Genomic DNA, 17,768 nt, shown 5'->3' with positions numbered 1-17,768 from the left:
CGGCCTATAAGGAGGTGGTGGTCAGAGACCTGGCAGTGTGGTGCCAGGACAACAACCACTCTCTCAATGTGGGCAAGACAAAGAAGCTTAATGTGGACTACAGGATAGGGAGGGCCAAACACGCCCCTGTTCACACTAATGGTGCTGTAGTGGAGCAGGTCGAGAGCTTCAAGTTCCTTGGTGTCCACAACACTAAAGGATCCATCATGATCCAAACACACCAGCACAGTCGTGAATAGGGCACGACAACACCTCTTCCCCCTCAGGAGATATATATCTCTCATATATAGATATAGAAATACACGCATACATACACACAAAAGTGGACACCCCTTAAAATTAGTGAATTTGGCTATTTCAGCCACACCGTTGCTGACGGGTGTATAAGAATCGAGCACACAGCCATGCAATCTCCATAGACAAACAGACATTGGCAGTAGAATGGCCTAACTGAAGAGCTCAGTGACTTAACATGGCACCGTCATAATAATGCCACCTTTCCAACAAGTCAGTTTGTCAAATGTCTGCCCTGCTAGAGCTGCCTGTAAGTGCTGTTATTGTGAAGTGGAAACCACGGCTCAGCCACAAAGTGGTACGCCACACAAGCTCACGGGACCACCGAGTGCTGAAGTAAAACTCGCCTGTCCTCAGTTGTAACACTCACTATAAAGTTCCAAACTGCCTTTGGAAGCAACATCAGCACAATAATTGTTATTTGGGAGCTTCATGAAATGGGTTTCCATGGCCGAGCTGCCGCACACAAGCCTAAGATCACCATGTGCAATGCCAAGCGTCGCCTGGAGTGGTGTAAAGCTCGCTGCCATTGGACTCGGGAGCAGTGGAAACGCGTTCTTTGGAGTGATAAATCACGGTTCCCATCTGGCAGTTAGACGGACGAATCTGGAGAATGCTACCTGTCCCAATGCATAGTGCCAACCGTAAAGTTTGGTGGAGGAGGAATAATGGTCCGGGCTAGGCTTCTTAGTTCCAATAAAGGGAAATCTTCACACTAGAGCATATAATTCAATTTTAGACGATTCTGTGCTTCCAACTTTGTGGCAACAGTTTGGGAAAGGCCCTTTCCCCATTTCAGCATGACAAAGCGAGGTCCATACAGAAATGGTCTGTCAAGATCAATGTGGAAGAACTTGACTGGCCTGCACAGAGCCCTGACCTCAACCCCACCGAACACCTTTGGGATGAATTGGAACACCGACTGTGAGCCAGGCATAATTGCCCAACATCAGTGCCCTCACTAACGCTTGTGGCTGAATGGAAGCAAGTCCCCACAGCAATGTTCTACTTCTAACAGCTAGTGGAAAGCCTTCCTAGAAGAGTAGAGGCTGTTATAGCAGCAAAGGGGGGGGGGGACCAACTCCATATTAATGCCCATGATTTTGGAATGAGATGTTCGAGGAGCAGGTGTCCACATGCTTTTGGTCAAGTAGGGTACTTATACTATAACACACAAGCTCATCATCACATACGCTGCTGCTACAGTCTATTTATCCATCCTGTTGCCTAGTCACTTTACCCCTATGTCCACTACCGTTCAAAAGTTTGGGGTGACTTAGAAATGTCCTTGTTTTTGCAAAAAAAAAATTGTCCATTAAAATAACATGAAATTGATCAGAAATACAGTGTAGACATTGTTAATGTTGTAAATGACTAATTGTAGCTGGAAATTTCTAAGTGAGCCCAAACCTTTGAACGGTTAGTGTACATACCTACCTCAACTTCGTCATACCCCTGCACATCGACTTGGAACCCCATGTAATATATAGCAAATCTATCATTGCGTATTTAGTCCTTGTGTTACAATTGTTTTCTTCCTATTATTACAATAAATTGTATTAGTTATTCTTTATTGTCGGGAAGGTAAGCATTTCACTGTTAGTCTAGACCTGTTGTTTACAGACAAAGCATGTGACAAATACCATTTCATTTGATGAGTGAGAAAGTTTGAAGATCAAAGATCCTAGCCCCAAGACATGCTAACTCCCACCATTACCAATAACAGGGGAGGATAGCATGTCTTGGGGGTAGGATCTTTAACTTTCTCACTCGTCATTATTCACAATTTATTGAGGATTATCCGAAATCATGGTAGCATCCAGAATGTAGAAGTGTTTAGAAACATATTATATTCTTATTTACAATAACAGTGACTCCAAAATGACAACTAATTAAATACCATTAATTGCTCCAAAACACAGCCAAAAGAAACTGGAAATGCATCAAACAAGTTTGAAGAGTCACAAGCTTGATGTGTTCATTGCGTGCTAGGAAAATGGGACCAAATATGAAACTTTTGACTATTATTTTTTGAATTTTACTCCCTTTTTCTCCCCAATTGTGTGGTATCCAATTGTTAGTAGTTACTATCTTGTCTCATCACTACAACTCCTGCTTCTTAACACAGCACGCATCCAACCTGGAAGTCAGCTGCACCAATGTGTCGGAGGAAACACCAGACACCTAGCGGCCTGGTCAGCGTGCACTGCACCCGGCCCGCCACAGGAGTCGCTAGTGCGGAATGAGACAAGGATATCCCAAATACTTTGGTTCCCTAAAATGGGGGCCTAGGTACAGAAAGTCCTGTCATTTCTAAACGGTTGACCTGATATGGATGAAAATACCCTCAAATTAAAGCGGACAGACAGCACTTTGTATCATTTCAAATGTGCTGGAGTACAGAGGCAAAACAACAAGTCATTTGTTTGGGGTACATGTACTTTTCCTCCACAACATTCCAAAAGAAAATATGTACTTTCTTACTCCCATACATTTTCCCTGACACCCAAAAGTACTCGTTACATTTCGAATGCTCAGGCAGGACAGCAATGTGGTCCAGTTCACACACCTATCGATATCACGTGTTGTTATCCTACTGCCTCTGATCTGGCGGATCACTAAACACAAATACTGCGTTTGTAAATTATGTCAGTGCTGGAGTGTGCCCCTAGCTGTCCGCCGTAAAAAAAAATATGTAATTGTGCCATCTGGTTTGCTTAATATAAGGAATTTAATGTATAGCATTTACTTTTTAAGCATGACAATAGAATAATTTCCCCACCACGGGACTCGAGTGCATTTAAAACCAGATACTTTTAAACTTTTACTCAAGTAGTATTTTACTGGCTGACTTCAGTCATTTTACATTAAGTATAACTACTTTATCAGAATCTTTAGGAGTTTCAATATTCTTGACCGCTACCTTGCCTGAGAACAATTCGTTTTACTTGTTAAAACAAAACCTCTTTCTCTGAGCAAATGATTAGAATAAAATACATTTCCCAATTTTTTGGGAGCATACAATATAGCTCAGTATTAATCATTTATTTTATACAGTCATTACTGTTCATCTTTATCAAGGGTGTAAATAATTTCAGACCCCAATGTATGTGGATACACATGCACATCATACTGTGCTCCGATCGTGATAAACCACCCCTAAAGGCATTCAGCAGTACTTGGAGAAAGCATTCTGCTCACTTGGTGATGGTGCCGTCGATGTCGGAGATGACGACGCGGTCGTCCCAGTTCCACAGGTAGATGGCGGCCTCGCAGCGACAGGTGCCCTGGTACTGAGTGGTCACGCTGAACACAACCTTGTTGGCCCCCTCCCGCAGGTTCAACCGCTCCTGGCCACAACACAATCACGAGGTTAAGATGGCTTACTGAGTGGGCAGGGAAATTACCACATGGTCGGGATCATGAGGTAGTGGTCGTGTGTGTGTGTGTGTCACTGGTGACGTACTATCTGATCGGAAGTGAGGCGTAGGGACTTCCGGTACATCTGGCTGAAACACTGGGCGGTGGTCATGGTCTCGGAGGTCTCTGATGATAGGCTGCCATCTCGGCCCAGGCCCGCCTCCTCGTCGCTTGTCAGGTCATCGAGAGTGGCCCTGGACAGTCACACACTATTTTAGCGCGCAGTCTTATTTCACACTATATGGTAGATAGCTAATGGAATAGACAAGCAATTCCGCTAAAAGAAACCACAAAAGGACAAATTCAAAAATGTTCATGGAACTCTTTTAGGCAAAATGTGCATTTGAGTTACGCATGGGGAACAATGTGCACCTGTGATCACTCACAGTATTGTTGTTGAGTGACCGGAAACAGAGGTTGAGGCTTCTTCAGTCTCTGCTTGTGCCTTCTCTTGATCCTGCTTGGAATTCTCTCCAGGCTGTAGTAAAAGAAAGACGGCAAAAAATATTGTTAGAAATTAAAAGCTAAGCAGCGGTTTACCCATTATCCTTCAATAAGAAGACATTCCAATCCAACTAAAATGTCAAATTAATTGTGTGCTGGTGCTAGACTGGGACAAACTGTATGTGTGACGGCTGGGGGTCCCCAGAAGTCCTGGGTCGTGTTCATTAGGCCACACCGTAGCATAACATTTTGCAACAGAAAACAATTTCAGATAGTACCTCCCAGTTTTCTTCAGTTTCGTGTCTACTGAACACGGCCCTAACCTGGATTGAAAAACACTGCGATAGGCTACCTGGTTTGGGTTAGTGTCCATGTCCTTCCTCCTCCAGGAGAACCACCAGCGGCCAGACTTTTTGGGCATCTTATCCTTCACCAGCTGGTCAATGGCACTCTACAGACAAACAGACAGCACAAGGTTAAAGGTCATATATTACACCTGCCACCATCTTCCCTGCCTTCCAATTATCGTTCCTTATCCTTGGGTGCGTTCAGTATGACAGAACGGTGTGCAAAATTTAGTTCAATGGAAACGGTACTGTATTGAAGGACCAGTTTAAGAAAACATTGTAATTATGGTGGGCTAGAGGACATTTGTGTACGGTGTGCCGCAGGAGTTTACTACATTTGACATTTGAATCATTTAGCAGACGCTCTTATCCAGAGCGACTTACAGTAGTGAGTGCATACATTTTCGTACTGGTCCCCCGTGGGAATCAAACCCTCAACCCTGGCATTGCAAGAGCCATGCACTACCAACTCAGTCACACAGGACTATTTCAAATGGTCACACACATATTGATCGTGCCACAACTTAGGGCCACCCCTTGCAACACCCACCAAACGGGAGCAAACGTACCTCAAAAGCTGTTGAAAATGCTGCACACCGTTTTGAGGAAACGTGTCATTCAGTACAAACCGTCACGCAAAAGTTGAATCAAACTGAATGCACCCTTGAAGTGTGCCCTGGCATACTACTCCCCATACTAGAGGTCGACTGATTCACTTATTTTAACTTAACATAATACATCAAAATCAACTTAGCCTCAAATAAATAAATGTTCAATTTGGTTTAAATATTGCAAAAACAAAGTGTTGGAGAAGTAAAAGTGCAATATGTGCCATGTTTAAGTTCCTTGCTCAGAACATAAGAACATACGAAAGCTGGTGGTTCCTTTTAACACGAGTCTTCAATATTCCCAGTTGAGAAGTTTTAGGTTGTAGTTACTATAGGACTATTTCTCTCTATACCATTTGTATTTCATAGACCTTTGACGATTGGATGTTCTTATTGGCACTATAGTTTTGCCAGCCTAATCTCGGGAGTTGATAGGCTTGAAGTCATAAACAGCGCTGTGCTTCAAGCATTGCTAAAAGCTGCGGGCAAACGGAGGAAAGTGCGGTTTGAAAGAATGCTTACGAGCCTGCTGCTGCCTACCACCGCTCAGTCAGACTGCTCTATAAAGTCAGACTTTCTTACAATATAATAAACACAGAACTACAAGCCTCAGGTCATTAATATGGTCAAATCCGTAAACTATAATTTCGAAAACAAAACGTTTATACTTTCAGTGAAATACGGAACCTTCCATGTTATGTCATAATTATGTAAAATTCAGACAAATTAATTACAGTCTTTGTTAGGAAGAACTGGTCTTCACACAGCTTGCAACGAGTCAGGCGACCCAAACTGCTGCATATACTCGGTCTCTGCTTACACTGAACGCAAGAAAAGTGACACAATTTCAGGCACTGCATTGATTATATGCAACACAGGACAAGCTAGTTAAACTAGTAATATCATCAACCATGTTAAGATTGATTGTTTTTTCATAAGATAAGCTACCGATTGTTATGAACACTTGAAAAAAAATCGGCCCTTCCGTTTAAATCGGTCGACCTCTACCTCATACATTCAAAAGTATTACAAAGGAGTAGGTATAGACTGGTGAGAGATCGGTGATATACCTTTGGTAGATTCTTTTGAAAGACTTGCATTGACAGGACCATAGGGGCAGCTACTGCCCAGTTATAGTACCTAAAAGAGCACCAAAAACACCTAATTAGTCAACTGACAGAGACCTATACAAATCATACAGTACCACAGCAGAACCACAAGACCAGATGTATTGTATATCATTACCATATATGGAACTTACTTTGAGTTGATGCAGATAACCAGATTTGGATCTTCGATAAGTCCAGGGTTGCTCACCAAATCTTGGTAGTTCACAACTTGCTCCATAAACTTCTCTGGAACAAAGGGAAATGGCAATAGAGAAAGTCTCATCAATACAAATGGGTAAAAATAAGAAAATAACATAGGTTACCACATCATTCATTGGACTGTACATTTCGTCACAACATTGTTTTGAACATTTGTTTTAGGACTGACGGCCAAATGAACATTCTATTCAATACATCTTCAATAGGTGCCGATAAAGATCTGGTCTAAAGTGCATTACTGTCGCTTGAAAACCTGACGCCATATCTAAAAGGTCAATTATTACTAGCAAAACCTTGTGGCATCACTGTCCCCAGATAGAATTTAGTTGCAGTATAACATTTGGTTAGATGGAGACCAGACTTTAGCTAGCTAAAGTTAGCATTTGTAGCTTTTTTTGACAAACTTTGATGGCGAATGACAACATTGCCAACTGTCTAAAGTAAACTTGACGACATGATGGCAAAGCTGTTTCCTACAAAATATTTGCCTACTTTAGCAATGTCATTGTATTTCCAAACCATTAGTGTAATTTAGGCGAAACAGTCATAGCTCCCATTCAAAGTCATTAGCCCTCGTTCTACTTTTTGATATCAAATGTGGCTGGAGGGTCTGTAGAACCTTGATAACAATGGCAATGACACGACTGAGTGACAGAGGTGCAACCCATGACTACAATGGCATTGATGAATACTCGTTTTTTTGTCTTGAAGGGCATTCTAGAGTGTGCATTATTTCCCATTACAAACCAGATTGTTTAAATCCTGGATGCTGATTGGTTGATATGCAGGAGTCGTGGGACAACAACTTCCACAAAATACCATGACGTGTTAATGTCATAATTCCACTGTCCCGCAGCCCAGGAAGGAAAATTCAGAAACTTTAATCGCCCTTGGGGAAAAAGCATCTACACATACATTTTCCCATGCTACTATTTGGTTTGAAACAGACCTACCTGCCTGGCTCTAAGTTAACTAGCTACAAGCATTTCGCTACACTCGCATTACCATCTGCTAACCATGTGTTTGTGACAAATAAAACTTGATATGCCAATGATTTGTTTAAAATTAGCAACGTCGAATCATGGACAGCTCTTCCACTCGTTTGCCATCAACGTAAACATCACTATTAACATCAACTGGCTTGGTTAGCTCGGACTCGCCAACTGTAATAGTCGATGCCTATGTAGGCCTATTCGATATTTATTAAATAATTATTGAAGTACTTGTAGCTCATCATCATTGAACCTCTGCTAGCTAGCTGCATGCCAATGATTTGTTTAGCATAGCAACGTCAAATGAATAGAATGAACAACTGGGTCAAAACAGAAAATAATTAACGGTCAGGCCACTTGGGTAGCAACTTCAGAATGTAAAAATGAATCTACTCGTTAAAATGTTTTTAATGAAAATATTTTGTAATAATTTATGCAATAAGGCCCTCAAACTCGGGGATTATCGTGTGATACCTCCCGACTAAGGGCTTTTCTTTGGCCCCGGGTTCTCAGGCCTTATTGCTTAAATAATGCATGGCAATATTCAATCGCTATGAAGTTCATTCTTTTGAAAGCAAAAGTCAAGATTAATATATTATTGGCATTGTTGAATTAAATGTTCATAGTAGCAAGCTAGCAGGACTGACTAGCTTTGGTGAGATAAGCTAGCAAGTCTGTTTGGTTACAAAGGCAACTATTGTAGCTATCTAATAAACCTACTCGCTACTTCAGTGGATGTTGAACACATTTCTACCGGCAAATTAACACATTTCTAGCAGCAAATGTGCTAAATTATAGCTGTGCAATAAGTGGGATAATCAATTCAGGGCCCTATGCCTTCTGTGGAAAATGTAATTCTGATAGTGCTTCGTGGCACACACTTTCATGTCATGCATTATTTTCCACAGGACACATAGCCCTTATTGATTATCCCATACTTAGTCATTTTTAGATTAAATAAATACTGTCTTCATTGTTTACTCACAAGCTTCAGAAAGACCAGCGTTAGGAGCAGCAAAGAATGAAGGAAATGTGCCCTTCCATGAGACATGCACAGCTGTCTCGTGGAAGGAAAATATACATACAGTACTTCCAATAACTCCCTCTCTCACTCTGTCACACACACACACACCTTTGTTGATTTGGCTGGTGTGGCCGGTGCGGCCGCAGAGGGACATGCTGACATCCATGTGGTCGGAGGTGGAGTCCGACAGGTACTCTGTTCCGCTGTCCATGGCCCCGCTGCCCACCGACTGGGGAGACTGGTTACCAGACCCAGACCCTTGCTCAGCACCCTGCCGCGAGCTCCCTTCTGTCTCACTAAATGGAGAGTAGAGGGAAAATCGTCTACCTCTATGCCTTTGAGTTTACTTTGCCTGAGTTAAAAATGGAAGTGACCCCAAAACCTGCTTCCAAATAATAATTCAGAATCTAACGCTACCATTTCATAATTACAATGGGTGAAAATACTAGTTCCAAGCTGTTGCATTTATCATGGGCCGTTTTCTTAAAGCTTCTCAGAGTAGGAGTGTTGATCAAGGATAGGGGTCCCTCTAGTTCATGTATTTATTATGGATCCCCATTCTATCTGGGGTCCAGCTAAATGAAGGCGGTTTTTACAATTTTTACAACATTACAATACATTCATAGGTTTCGCAACACACTGTGTGCCCTCAGGCCCCTACCACATATCTACAGTACTAAATAAGTGTATGTATAGTGTGTATGTTATCGTGTGTGTGTGCACCAATGTTTCTTGCTTCACAGTCCCTGCTGTTCCATAAGGTCTTTTTAAAATCTAATTTGACTGATTGTGTCAGTTATTTAATGTGGAATAGAGTTCCATGTAGTACTGTGTGCCTCCCATAGTCTGTTCTGGACTTGGGGACTGTGAAAAGACCTCTTGTGGCATGTCTTGTGGGGTATGCATCAGTGTCTGAGCTGTGTGCCAGTAGTTTAGACAGACAAGCTCAGTGCATTCAACATGTCAATACCTCTCATAAATGCAAGCAGTGATGAAGTCAAATCTCTCCTCCACTTTCAGCCAGGAGAGATTGACATGCATATTATTAATATTAGCTCTCTGTGTACATCCAAGGGCCAGCCATGCTGCCTTGCTCTGAGCCAAAATATTTTTTTTTGTGGCACCTGACCACACGACTTAACAGTAGACAAGGTGCAACAAAACTAGGGCCTGTAGGACCTGCCTTGTTGAAGTGTTGTTAGCTACTACTGCATCTTAGCTACTACTGCATCAATATGTTTTGACCATGACAGTTTACAATCGAGGGTTACTCCAAGCAGTTTAGTCATCTCAACATGCTCAATTTACACATAATTTATTACAAGATTTAGTTGAGGTTTAGGGTTTAGTGAGTGTTTTGTTCCAAATACAATGCTTTTAGTTTTAGAAATATTTAGGGCTAACTTATTGCTTGCCACCAACTCTAAAACTAACTGCAGCTCTGTTGAGTGTTGCAGTCATTTCAGTCGCTGTAGTAGCTGTGTATAGTGTTGAGTCATTCGCATACATAGACACCCTGGCTTTACTCAAAGTCAGTGGCATGTCGTTAGTAACAATTTTTTTTAAAGCAAGGGGCCTAAACACCTACCCAGGGGATATAAAGCCATAACAAGTTTTTCCATGTGATCTTGTTCATTATGATCGAAAAATTCAAATGGACCATAGATCAGCACTCCTACTCTGAGAAACTTTATGAAAACAGTCCCAGGAATTGACTGTAAATAGAATGAGTGACAGATCCGATTGGTATTTAACAATGGGATCAATAAGACTTTGAGAGGTTCTGATTTCTTGACTTAAGAAATCATGAAATATACTTATTTCACTAAGGGAGAAAGGGTAATGTATAACGTTTACATTATGTCAGGATATGTTATTGTTAGCCATCAGGGATCCTATGGGAGGAGAAGAGAAACAGTCTGGTACCAATCACAATGACCGCCTGAGTTGGGGAGGAGTGAGGAATTTGGGCAGCGGTCTGGTTAGATGAAGTGAGGAAGAATATATATCACTAATCTTCTGGATAGCAACAGATGTGTATTGGCTGTTCAGATGTGTAAGGAGGGGCTCAGCGTAGGAGAAAGGGTTAAATATCAGGACTTGTATGAATATGTTCGTTGTCTGTTCAACCCTTTGGGGTGAATAAACTTGGTTGGAGCTTTTATAGAGTCCGTCAATTTCTTACTCTGATATTTAGAACTTTGAAAAACACTGATATCTTATGCCGAGTCCCTAGCAGTGTGACCTGCCTTGTGAGGACAAAGTCAAGCCTAAGATAAGATACAATTTCTCATGATTAGTTTAGGGAATGCATCCTTCTACATTATCCACACAGAGTTCATCGATGTGTGTCGTCCTTGACATTGAGTAAGTGTGGATTGCGGAAGGCATGCCAACTAGGAACTTGGGTCAGAGTGGGGGAAAGGTGACATATTTTGGGCTGCATATTATGACATCTATTGCCTGTTGACCTCCATTAATATTTAACCACGGGAGACACCAAAACTTAATGTAAAATAAAAAATAAAAAAAAGTGTTATGAAAAACTGGATTAAGAGCAATGTCCGTTCTAACTTTAAGTAGATCTATAGTGGAATCTGTTCTCTCACCTATCATGTATGAACACTGATTACATTGAGGGAGGGTGGAAAGAAAGAAATCAGAGCAGGGAGCCCTTTACCCTTTAGGCGGGAAGTAGAGAGCTGCCACCTCTGGGTCAAGGTTAGACAGGTCGTCCAGGTAGATGTCGGAGGGTCCTAGGTGCTGACTGCGTTTACCTGTGTTCACAAAGCACAGCAGCACAGAGAACCACCGCACAATTCAAAGTCAGGTCAAAAACAACACAAATCCTCTTGAATCTATTAACATAATGCTTATACCCGTCAAATCCCCGCAGATCTAAGGGATAAGTGCCTAGGGTTTAGGGAGTGAGACTAGGTGTTCATTTGGAATTGAGTATGGGTAGATCTGTTTCTCCCAGAGTTCTCACCTTTCTTCTTGTCTCTGTGCTCTGCTTTGCCCGTTGTGACTGCTGAGCCAGAATGCTCCTCCCCCAGAGCCTCAGTGGCTCCCATGTCTGTCACTCCAATACTCTCCGCAGCCTGATTGGTCAGGGAGCCCTCTGGGGCTCTGTCCGTCATAACAGATTTGATCTCCATCTCCTCCCCTCCCTCGGTGCAGGGCTTGATCCCGCTGTTGCACTCACTCACGATAACTCCTTCTGCAAACCCCTGTCCATTGGTTTCTGGTAAGGCACTGTCCTGGTCTGGGTGTTCTATCCTATCGAGAGACTCTGTGACAATGTTGGTACCTGCTGCATTGGCTAAGCTAGCAGTGTCAGGTAAGCTAGCAGTGTTTGCTAAAGTATCTATCCTGTTGCTAGCTAGCCTGTCTGTGCCAGCTTTGCTACCCTTTTGGGGTGGGATAGGTGTGTCTATGCAGTCTTGTTCAATTAGGCTAACTGTGTTAGCTACACATTCAACATCACCTATGCTTCCTTCACTAGCTAGGCTATCAGTATTTCCTCCATTAGCAATGCTAACTATGTTAGCCAGGGAGGATCTTGCCTCTTTCAGCTCCAGGTTGGATGCAGACTCCTTGTCTCCCTCCTCCCCTGCCTGCAGGGTCTCTACTTGGGGCTGCTTTTTTGTATGCCCTGGAGCCTGGGAAGAGTCCATGCTAGCCATCGCTAATGATGCTAAAGTCAGTGGCTCTGCGGTGGGGTGATATGGGCTGGAGCTTCTCTTAGAGGTTCTCTCCAGGTCTATGGGGGAAGTCTCTGTGGGTGGGACCGGTGGTCCTGTCCTGGGCTTGGGCCTGACCACCACAGTTACGCTACTGTTCGCTCTGCCACAGCTGAAATCGGGCTCCTGGCCCATGTCGAAGGAGTCCTGCCACTGGATGGTGCGGAAGTGGGAGCTGTCCGAGCAGTGGATACCAGGGGAGACGCGCTGCACTTCCACCGTCCCCCTCTCCGCCAAACACATCTAGAGGGAGCAGGGAAAACAAAGCAGTGTGGTTATGAATTTCTTCAGGACAAACTTTCTACATCAACTTATGACACCTGTACGCCCTGTTACGGCACCTGTACTACCCTGTTATATCCTACCTTTGGAAAGCCACCCCAGTTCCACTGCATCTGAGGCCCTGAGGACTCCTGAGGCTTCACCAGTAGCTCGGAGTCACTCTTGGGGGAGGAAGGACGACTGTAGAACACACTAGAGACACAGAGAGGCTTCATTAATAGAACACGAGATTGAAACAGAAGAGACAAAGAACTGTTCAGAGAGAGAGCGCGAGAGAAAAACTAAAAGAGAGTGAGGGAGACAGAAGATAAAGAGCGAGAGAAAGAGAGCCAAGCTCTAAAAAGGCCATGCATACTAGAGGTCGACCGATTATGATTTCTCGACGTCGATACCGATAATTGGCCAATTTTTATTTATTTATTTGTAATAATGACAATTAAAACAATACTGAACACTTATTTTAACTTAATATAATACATCAATAAAATCAATTTAGCCTCAAATAAAATGAAACCTGTTCAATTTGGTTTAAATAATGCAAAAACTGTGTTGGAGAAGAAAGTAAAAGTGCAATATGTGCCATGTAAAAAAGCTAACGTTTAAGTTTCTTGCTCAGAACATGAGAACATATGAAAGCTGATGGTTCCTTTTAACATGAGTTCAATATTCCCAGGTAAAAAGTTTTAGGTTGTAGTTATTATAGGACTATTTCTCTCTAAACCATTTGTATTTCATATACCTTTGACTATTGGATGTTCTTATAGGCACTTTAGTATTGCCAGTGTAACAGTATAGCTTCCGTCCCTCTCCTCGCCCCTACCTGGGCTCGAACCAGGAACATATTGACAACAGCCACCCTCGAAGCATCGTTACCCAGCACTCCACAAAAGCCGCGGCCCTTGCAGAGCGAGTGACGTCACCGATTTAAATGCTATTAGCGCGCACCCCACTAACTAGCTAGCCATTTCACATCGGTTACACCAGCCTAATCTTGGGAGTTGATAGGCTTAAAGTCAAACAGCTCAATGCTTGAAGCATTGCGAAGAGCTGCTGGCAAAACGCACAAAAGTGCTGTTTGAATGAATGCGAACGAACCTGCTGCTGCCTACCATCGCTCAGTCAGACTGCTCTATCAAATCATATACTTAATTATAACATAATACACAGAAATACGAGCCGTAGGTCATAAATATGGTAGAATCCGGAAACTATCATTTCGAAAACAAAACGTTTATTCTTTCAGTGAAATATGGAACCGTTCCGTATTTTATCCAACGGGTGGCATCCATAAGTCTAAATATTGCTGTTACATTGCACAACCTTCTGTGTCACAATTAAGTAAAACTCTGGCAAATTAGTTCGCAACGAGCAAGGCGGCCCAAACTGTTGCATATACCCTGACTGCGTGCAATGAACGCAAGAGAAGTGACAATTTCTCCTGGTTAATATTGCCTGCTAACCTGGATGCTAAATATGCTAAATATGTAGGTTTAAAAATATGTACTTCTGTGTATTGATTTTAAGAAAGGCATTGATGTTTATGGTTCATCGCAAATGCGATTTTGTTAAATCATTCCGTTTGGCGAAGTTGGCCGTCTTTGTTAGGAAGAAATAGTCTTCACACAGTAGCAACTTACCTTGGCTTCTACTGCATTCGCGTAACGGGCAGTCTCCTCGTGGAGTGCAATGAGAGGCAGGTGGTTAGAGCATTGGAGTAGTTAACCGTAAGGTTGCAAGATTGAATCCCCGAGCTGACAAGGTAAAATCTGTCATTCTGCCCCTGAACAAGGCAGTTGACCCACCGTTCCTAGGCCGTCATTAAAAATAAGAATGTGTTCTTAACTGACTTGCCTAGTTAAATAAAAGGTGTAAAAAAAATAAAATTGTCCAAATCAGTGTCCAAAAATACAGATTTCCGATTGTTATGAAAACATGAAATCGGCCCCAATTTTAAAAAATTAATAAAATAAATAAATAAAAATCCGCCATTCCGATTAAAATCGGTCGACCTCTAATGCATACATAAGCTAAATAAATATAATTGACACCGGCAAGCGCAGTTTGCAGGTTATCATAGAATTCCCACGCACCTGCAACAAGTAACCTCAGATGTGTGCTTTTCCTATTTTAAGAGAGCGGGAGAAAGACAGTAGGGAAAAAAGTGACAAGAACAGAGAGAGTTCAACAACTTGAGAGAGAATGAGGTAGACAGACGCAGAGAGAGGGTGAAAGAGAAAGGAAGTGTGCTTTCTTGGACACAGATGCCTAAATTAGAAATTTCAGAGATTACTGTATTTCTGACGTCTCAAATGCTAACTCCGAAGGTCGCACACAGCACTTGCCCGATAGTGGCTCCCCTCTAAGCAGCGCAGTGTAAAAATAATTGTCTCGTTAAGCCGAACATTCATATTGTAAAAATACTAATAGCAGAGCAATGTTCTTGAAACAGCTGAAATGTATTGACATTTTTCATTATATTTGAGACTTGTTTATTGAGTTGCATTCTGAAATGGTTGCCGCAGCTTTAACACTAGAACCGCTGGGCCTCGAGGGACCCCTCTTCAAGCTAACGAGCAGTGAGTCATTCTGACTGCAACATTCTCAGTGTAATTAATACATTTCATATATGCCATCGCTAAAATAATAATTTGGTTGTACTCATGGTTTTAACAGAATATATTTAAACATTTATTTTTTTAAGGCATTTATTCGTTTTTGTCGCTGTAGGCTATATTTAAAAACAAAAACATTCAACTGTTCAATCAATTCTTTGTTCAACTGTTCTTTGTCATCAAAACTGAGGTAACGTATGATCTCTCTTGAAGCCATCCCGTGACATGGTTTCTCCAAAGTAAGGTATCCCATACATGTCTGACCAGAAGCCTTCCATATTTTAGGTACACACTCTTTCCACCGAATGCTTCACGGACATGCAGGATTGAAATGAATGCTTCCAGCTCATCAGACAGATCCCAGGCAGTGTCTCCTTGCTCCCTGGGCAACGGGGGGACCGTTAAAATAATGACATTCCCTCCTAAAACTGGTTATAACCCCAGGTCTTTAAAAATGGCAGAGTAGTAAAATAAATTCATGAGCAGTCAAAAAGTTTACACTTTAGTTTATTTGGTAAATATTTTCTTAACTCTTCTTGAACTGCACCATTGGTTAAGTAAGCAAGCAGTTCACGGTAAGGTCATCAGTCGTGGCCAAAAGTTCAGAATGACACAAATATTAATTTCCACAAAGTTTGCTGCTTCAGTGTCTTTAGATATTCTTGCCAGGTGTTACTATGGAATACTGAAGTATTATTACAAGCATTTCATAAGTGTCAAAGGCTTGACAATTACATGAAGTTGATGCAAAGACTCAATATTTGCATGCTGTCTAATAACTTCTGGGCCACATCCTGACTGATGGCAGCCCATTCTTGTATAATCAATGCTTGGAGTTTGTGGGTTTTTGTTTGTCCACCGGTCTCTTGAGGATTGACCACAAGTTGTCAATGGGATTAAGGTCTGGGGAGTTTCCTGGCCATGGACCCAAAATATTGATGTTTTGTTCCCAGAGCCACTTAGTTATCACTTTCGCCTTATGGCAAGGTGCACCATCATGCTGGAAAAGGCATTGTTCGTCACCAAACTGTTCCTGGATGGTTGGAAGAAGTTGCTCTCGGAGGATGTGTTGGTACCATTCTTTTACCAAGGCTGTGTTCTTTGACAAAATTGTGAGTGAGCTCACTCCCTTGGCTGAGAAGCAACCCCACACATAAATGGTTTCAAAATGCTTTACTGTCGTCATGACACAGGACTGATGGTAGCGCTCACCTCGTCTTTTCCGAACAAGCTTTTTTCCGGATGCCGCAAACAAAAGGTAAGGGGATTCATCAGAGAAAATGACTTTACCCCAGTCCTCAGCAGTCCAATCCCTGTACTTTTTGCAGAATATCAGTCTGTCCCTGATGTTTTTCCTGGAGAGAAGTGGCTTCTTTTCTGCCCTTCATGACACCAATTTTGCATTTACCTCCTACAGTATAATGAAGCCTGATTTGATCTCAAGTAACTTTAAAAATGCTGAAACTGTACTTTTAATACTTGCATGAGTGTTAAAGGTTAATGTTTGATATGCTAACGTTACTAGCTAGCCGTGTGTTATAAGTTATTGTCCTGCTGAATGGTGAATTAATCTCCCAGTGTCTGGGGTAAAGCAGACTGAAGCAGGTTTTCCTCTAGGATTTTACAATGTGCTTCGCTCCGTCTCGTTTCTTTTTATCCTAAAAGTGTCTGTTTTTGCCAATGCCAAGCATACCCATACCATGCAGCCTCCAACATGCTTGAAGATAAGGAGGCAATTAACTCAGTGATGGCTTGGATATGCCCCAAACATCAGGCTTTGAAATTAGGACAAAACTTGTATTACTTTGCTGTGTTTTTTTTGCAGTATTACTTTAGTGCCCTGTTGGATACATGTTTGGGAATATTTTAATTATTCTTATAATAATAATAATAAATGCCATTTAGCAGACGCTTTTATCCAAAGCGACTTACAGTCATGTGTGCATACATTCTACGTATGGGTGGTCCCGGGAATCGAACCCACTACCCTGGCGTTACAAGCGCCATGCTCTACCAACTGAGCTACAGAAGGACTTCTTTTCACCTCTGTCATTTCGGTCATTATTGTGGAGTAACTACAGGGTGGTTGATCCATCCCCAGTTCTCCCTTCACAGCAATTGAACTCTGAAGCGGTTTTAAAAACACCATCAGCCTCATGGTGACATCCTTGAGCAGTTACCTTCCTGTCCAGAGTGTGCAAAGATATCATCAAAGCAAAGGGTGGCTACATTGTAGAATCTCAAATATATTTAGATTTGTTTAACACTTTTTTTGGTTACTACATGATTCCATGTGTTATTTCATAGTGTTGATGTCTTCACTATTATTCTACAACGTAGGAAATAGTACAAATTAAGAAAAACCCCTGAATGAGTAGGTGTCCAAAGTACTGTATGTATGAGGGACATAGGAAGGGGTAGTGATAAAGAAATCATGTCAACCCCTATTGTTTTGTATAACGTTCCCTATTATTAGTGTTATTATTGTATAACGACAAAGTGAAACATTTCTTCACAAAAAATATTGTTCTCACAGTGTTATTTAACACTGTACAGGAAATTGTGGTTTCGGGTGGATTATTATTTTAATCTGTGTCCAGGAAACAGCCCCTTAGAGCAGTGGTTCCCAAGCAGTGGCTTCCAACTTTTTTTAAAACTGTAGCACACCTCGGTG

General features: G+C 42.0%; 1 protein-coding gene across 2 annotated transcripts in view; it reads right to left on the bottom strand.

Moving 5' to 3' along the window:
* LOC118388999 (phosphatidate phosphatase LPIN3-like) overlaps nt 1-17,768 on the bottom strand; it is a 36,405-nt gene that overhangs the window by 5,862 nt on the left and 12,775 nt on the right. For both annotated transcript variants that reach the window (XM_035778653.2, XM_035778650.2), the window contains exons 6-15: nt 12,566-12,674; nt 11,447-12,443; nt 11,138-11,234; nt 8,566-8,753; nt 6,375-6,468; nt 6,184-6,253; nt 4,511-4,609; nt 4,101-4,192; nt 3,761-3,908; nt 3,496-3,644 (exon numbers count right to left, since the gene is read on the bottom strand). In XM_035778653.2, the coding sequence (XP_035634546.1) occupies nt 3,496-3,644; nt 3,761-3,908; nt 4,101-4,192; nt 4,511-4,609; nt 6,184-6,253; nt 6,375-6,468; nt 8,566-8,753; nt 11,138-11,234; nt 11,447-12,443; nt 12,566-12,674 (2,043 nt within the window). The remainder of the gene's footprint in view (nt 1-3,495; nt 3,645-3,760; nt 3,909-4,100; nt 4,193-4,510; nt 4,610-6,183; nt 6,254-6,374; nt 6,469-8,565; nt 8,754-11,137; nt 11,235-11,446; nt 12,444-12,565; nt 12,675-17,768) is intronic.

The sequence above is a fragment of the Oncorhynchus keta genome, chromosome 10 (genome assembly GCF_023373465.1).
Source record: "Oncorhynchus keta strain PuntledgeMale-10-30-2019 chromosome 10, Oket_V2, whole genome shotgun sequence".
NCBI lineage: Eukaryota > Metazoa > Chordata > Actinopteri > Salmoniformes > Salmonidae > Oncorhynchus > Oncorhynchus keta.
The sequence above is the reverse complement of the archived record's forward strand: the minus strand, read 5'-3'. Positions and strand labels throughout refer to the sequence as shown.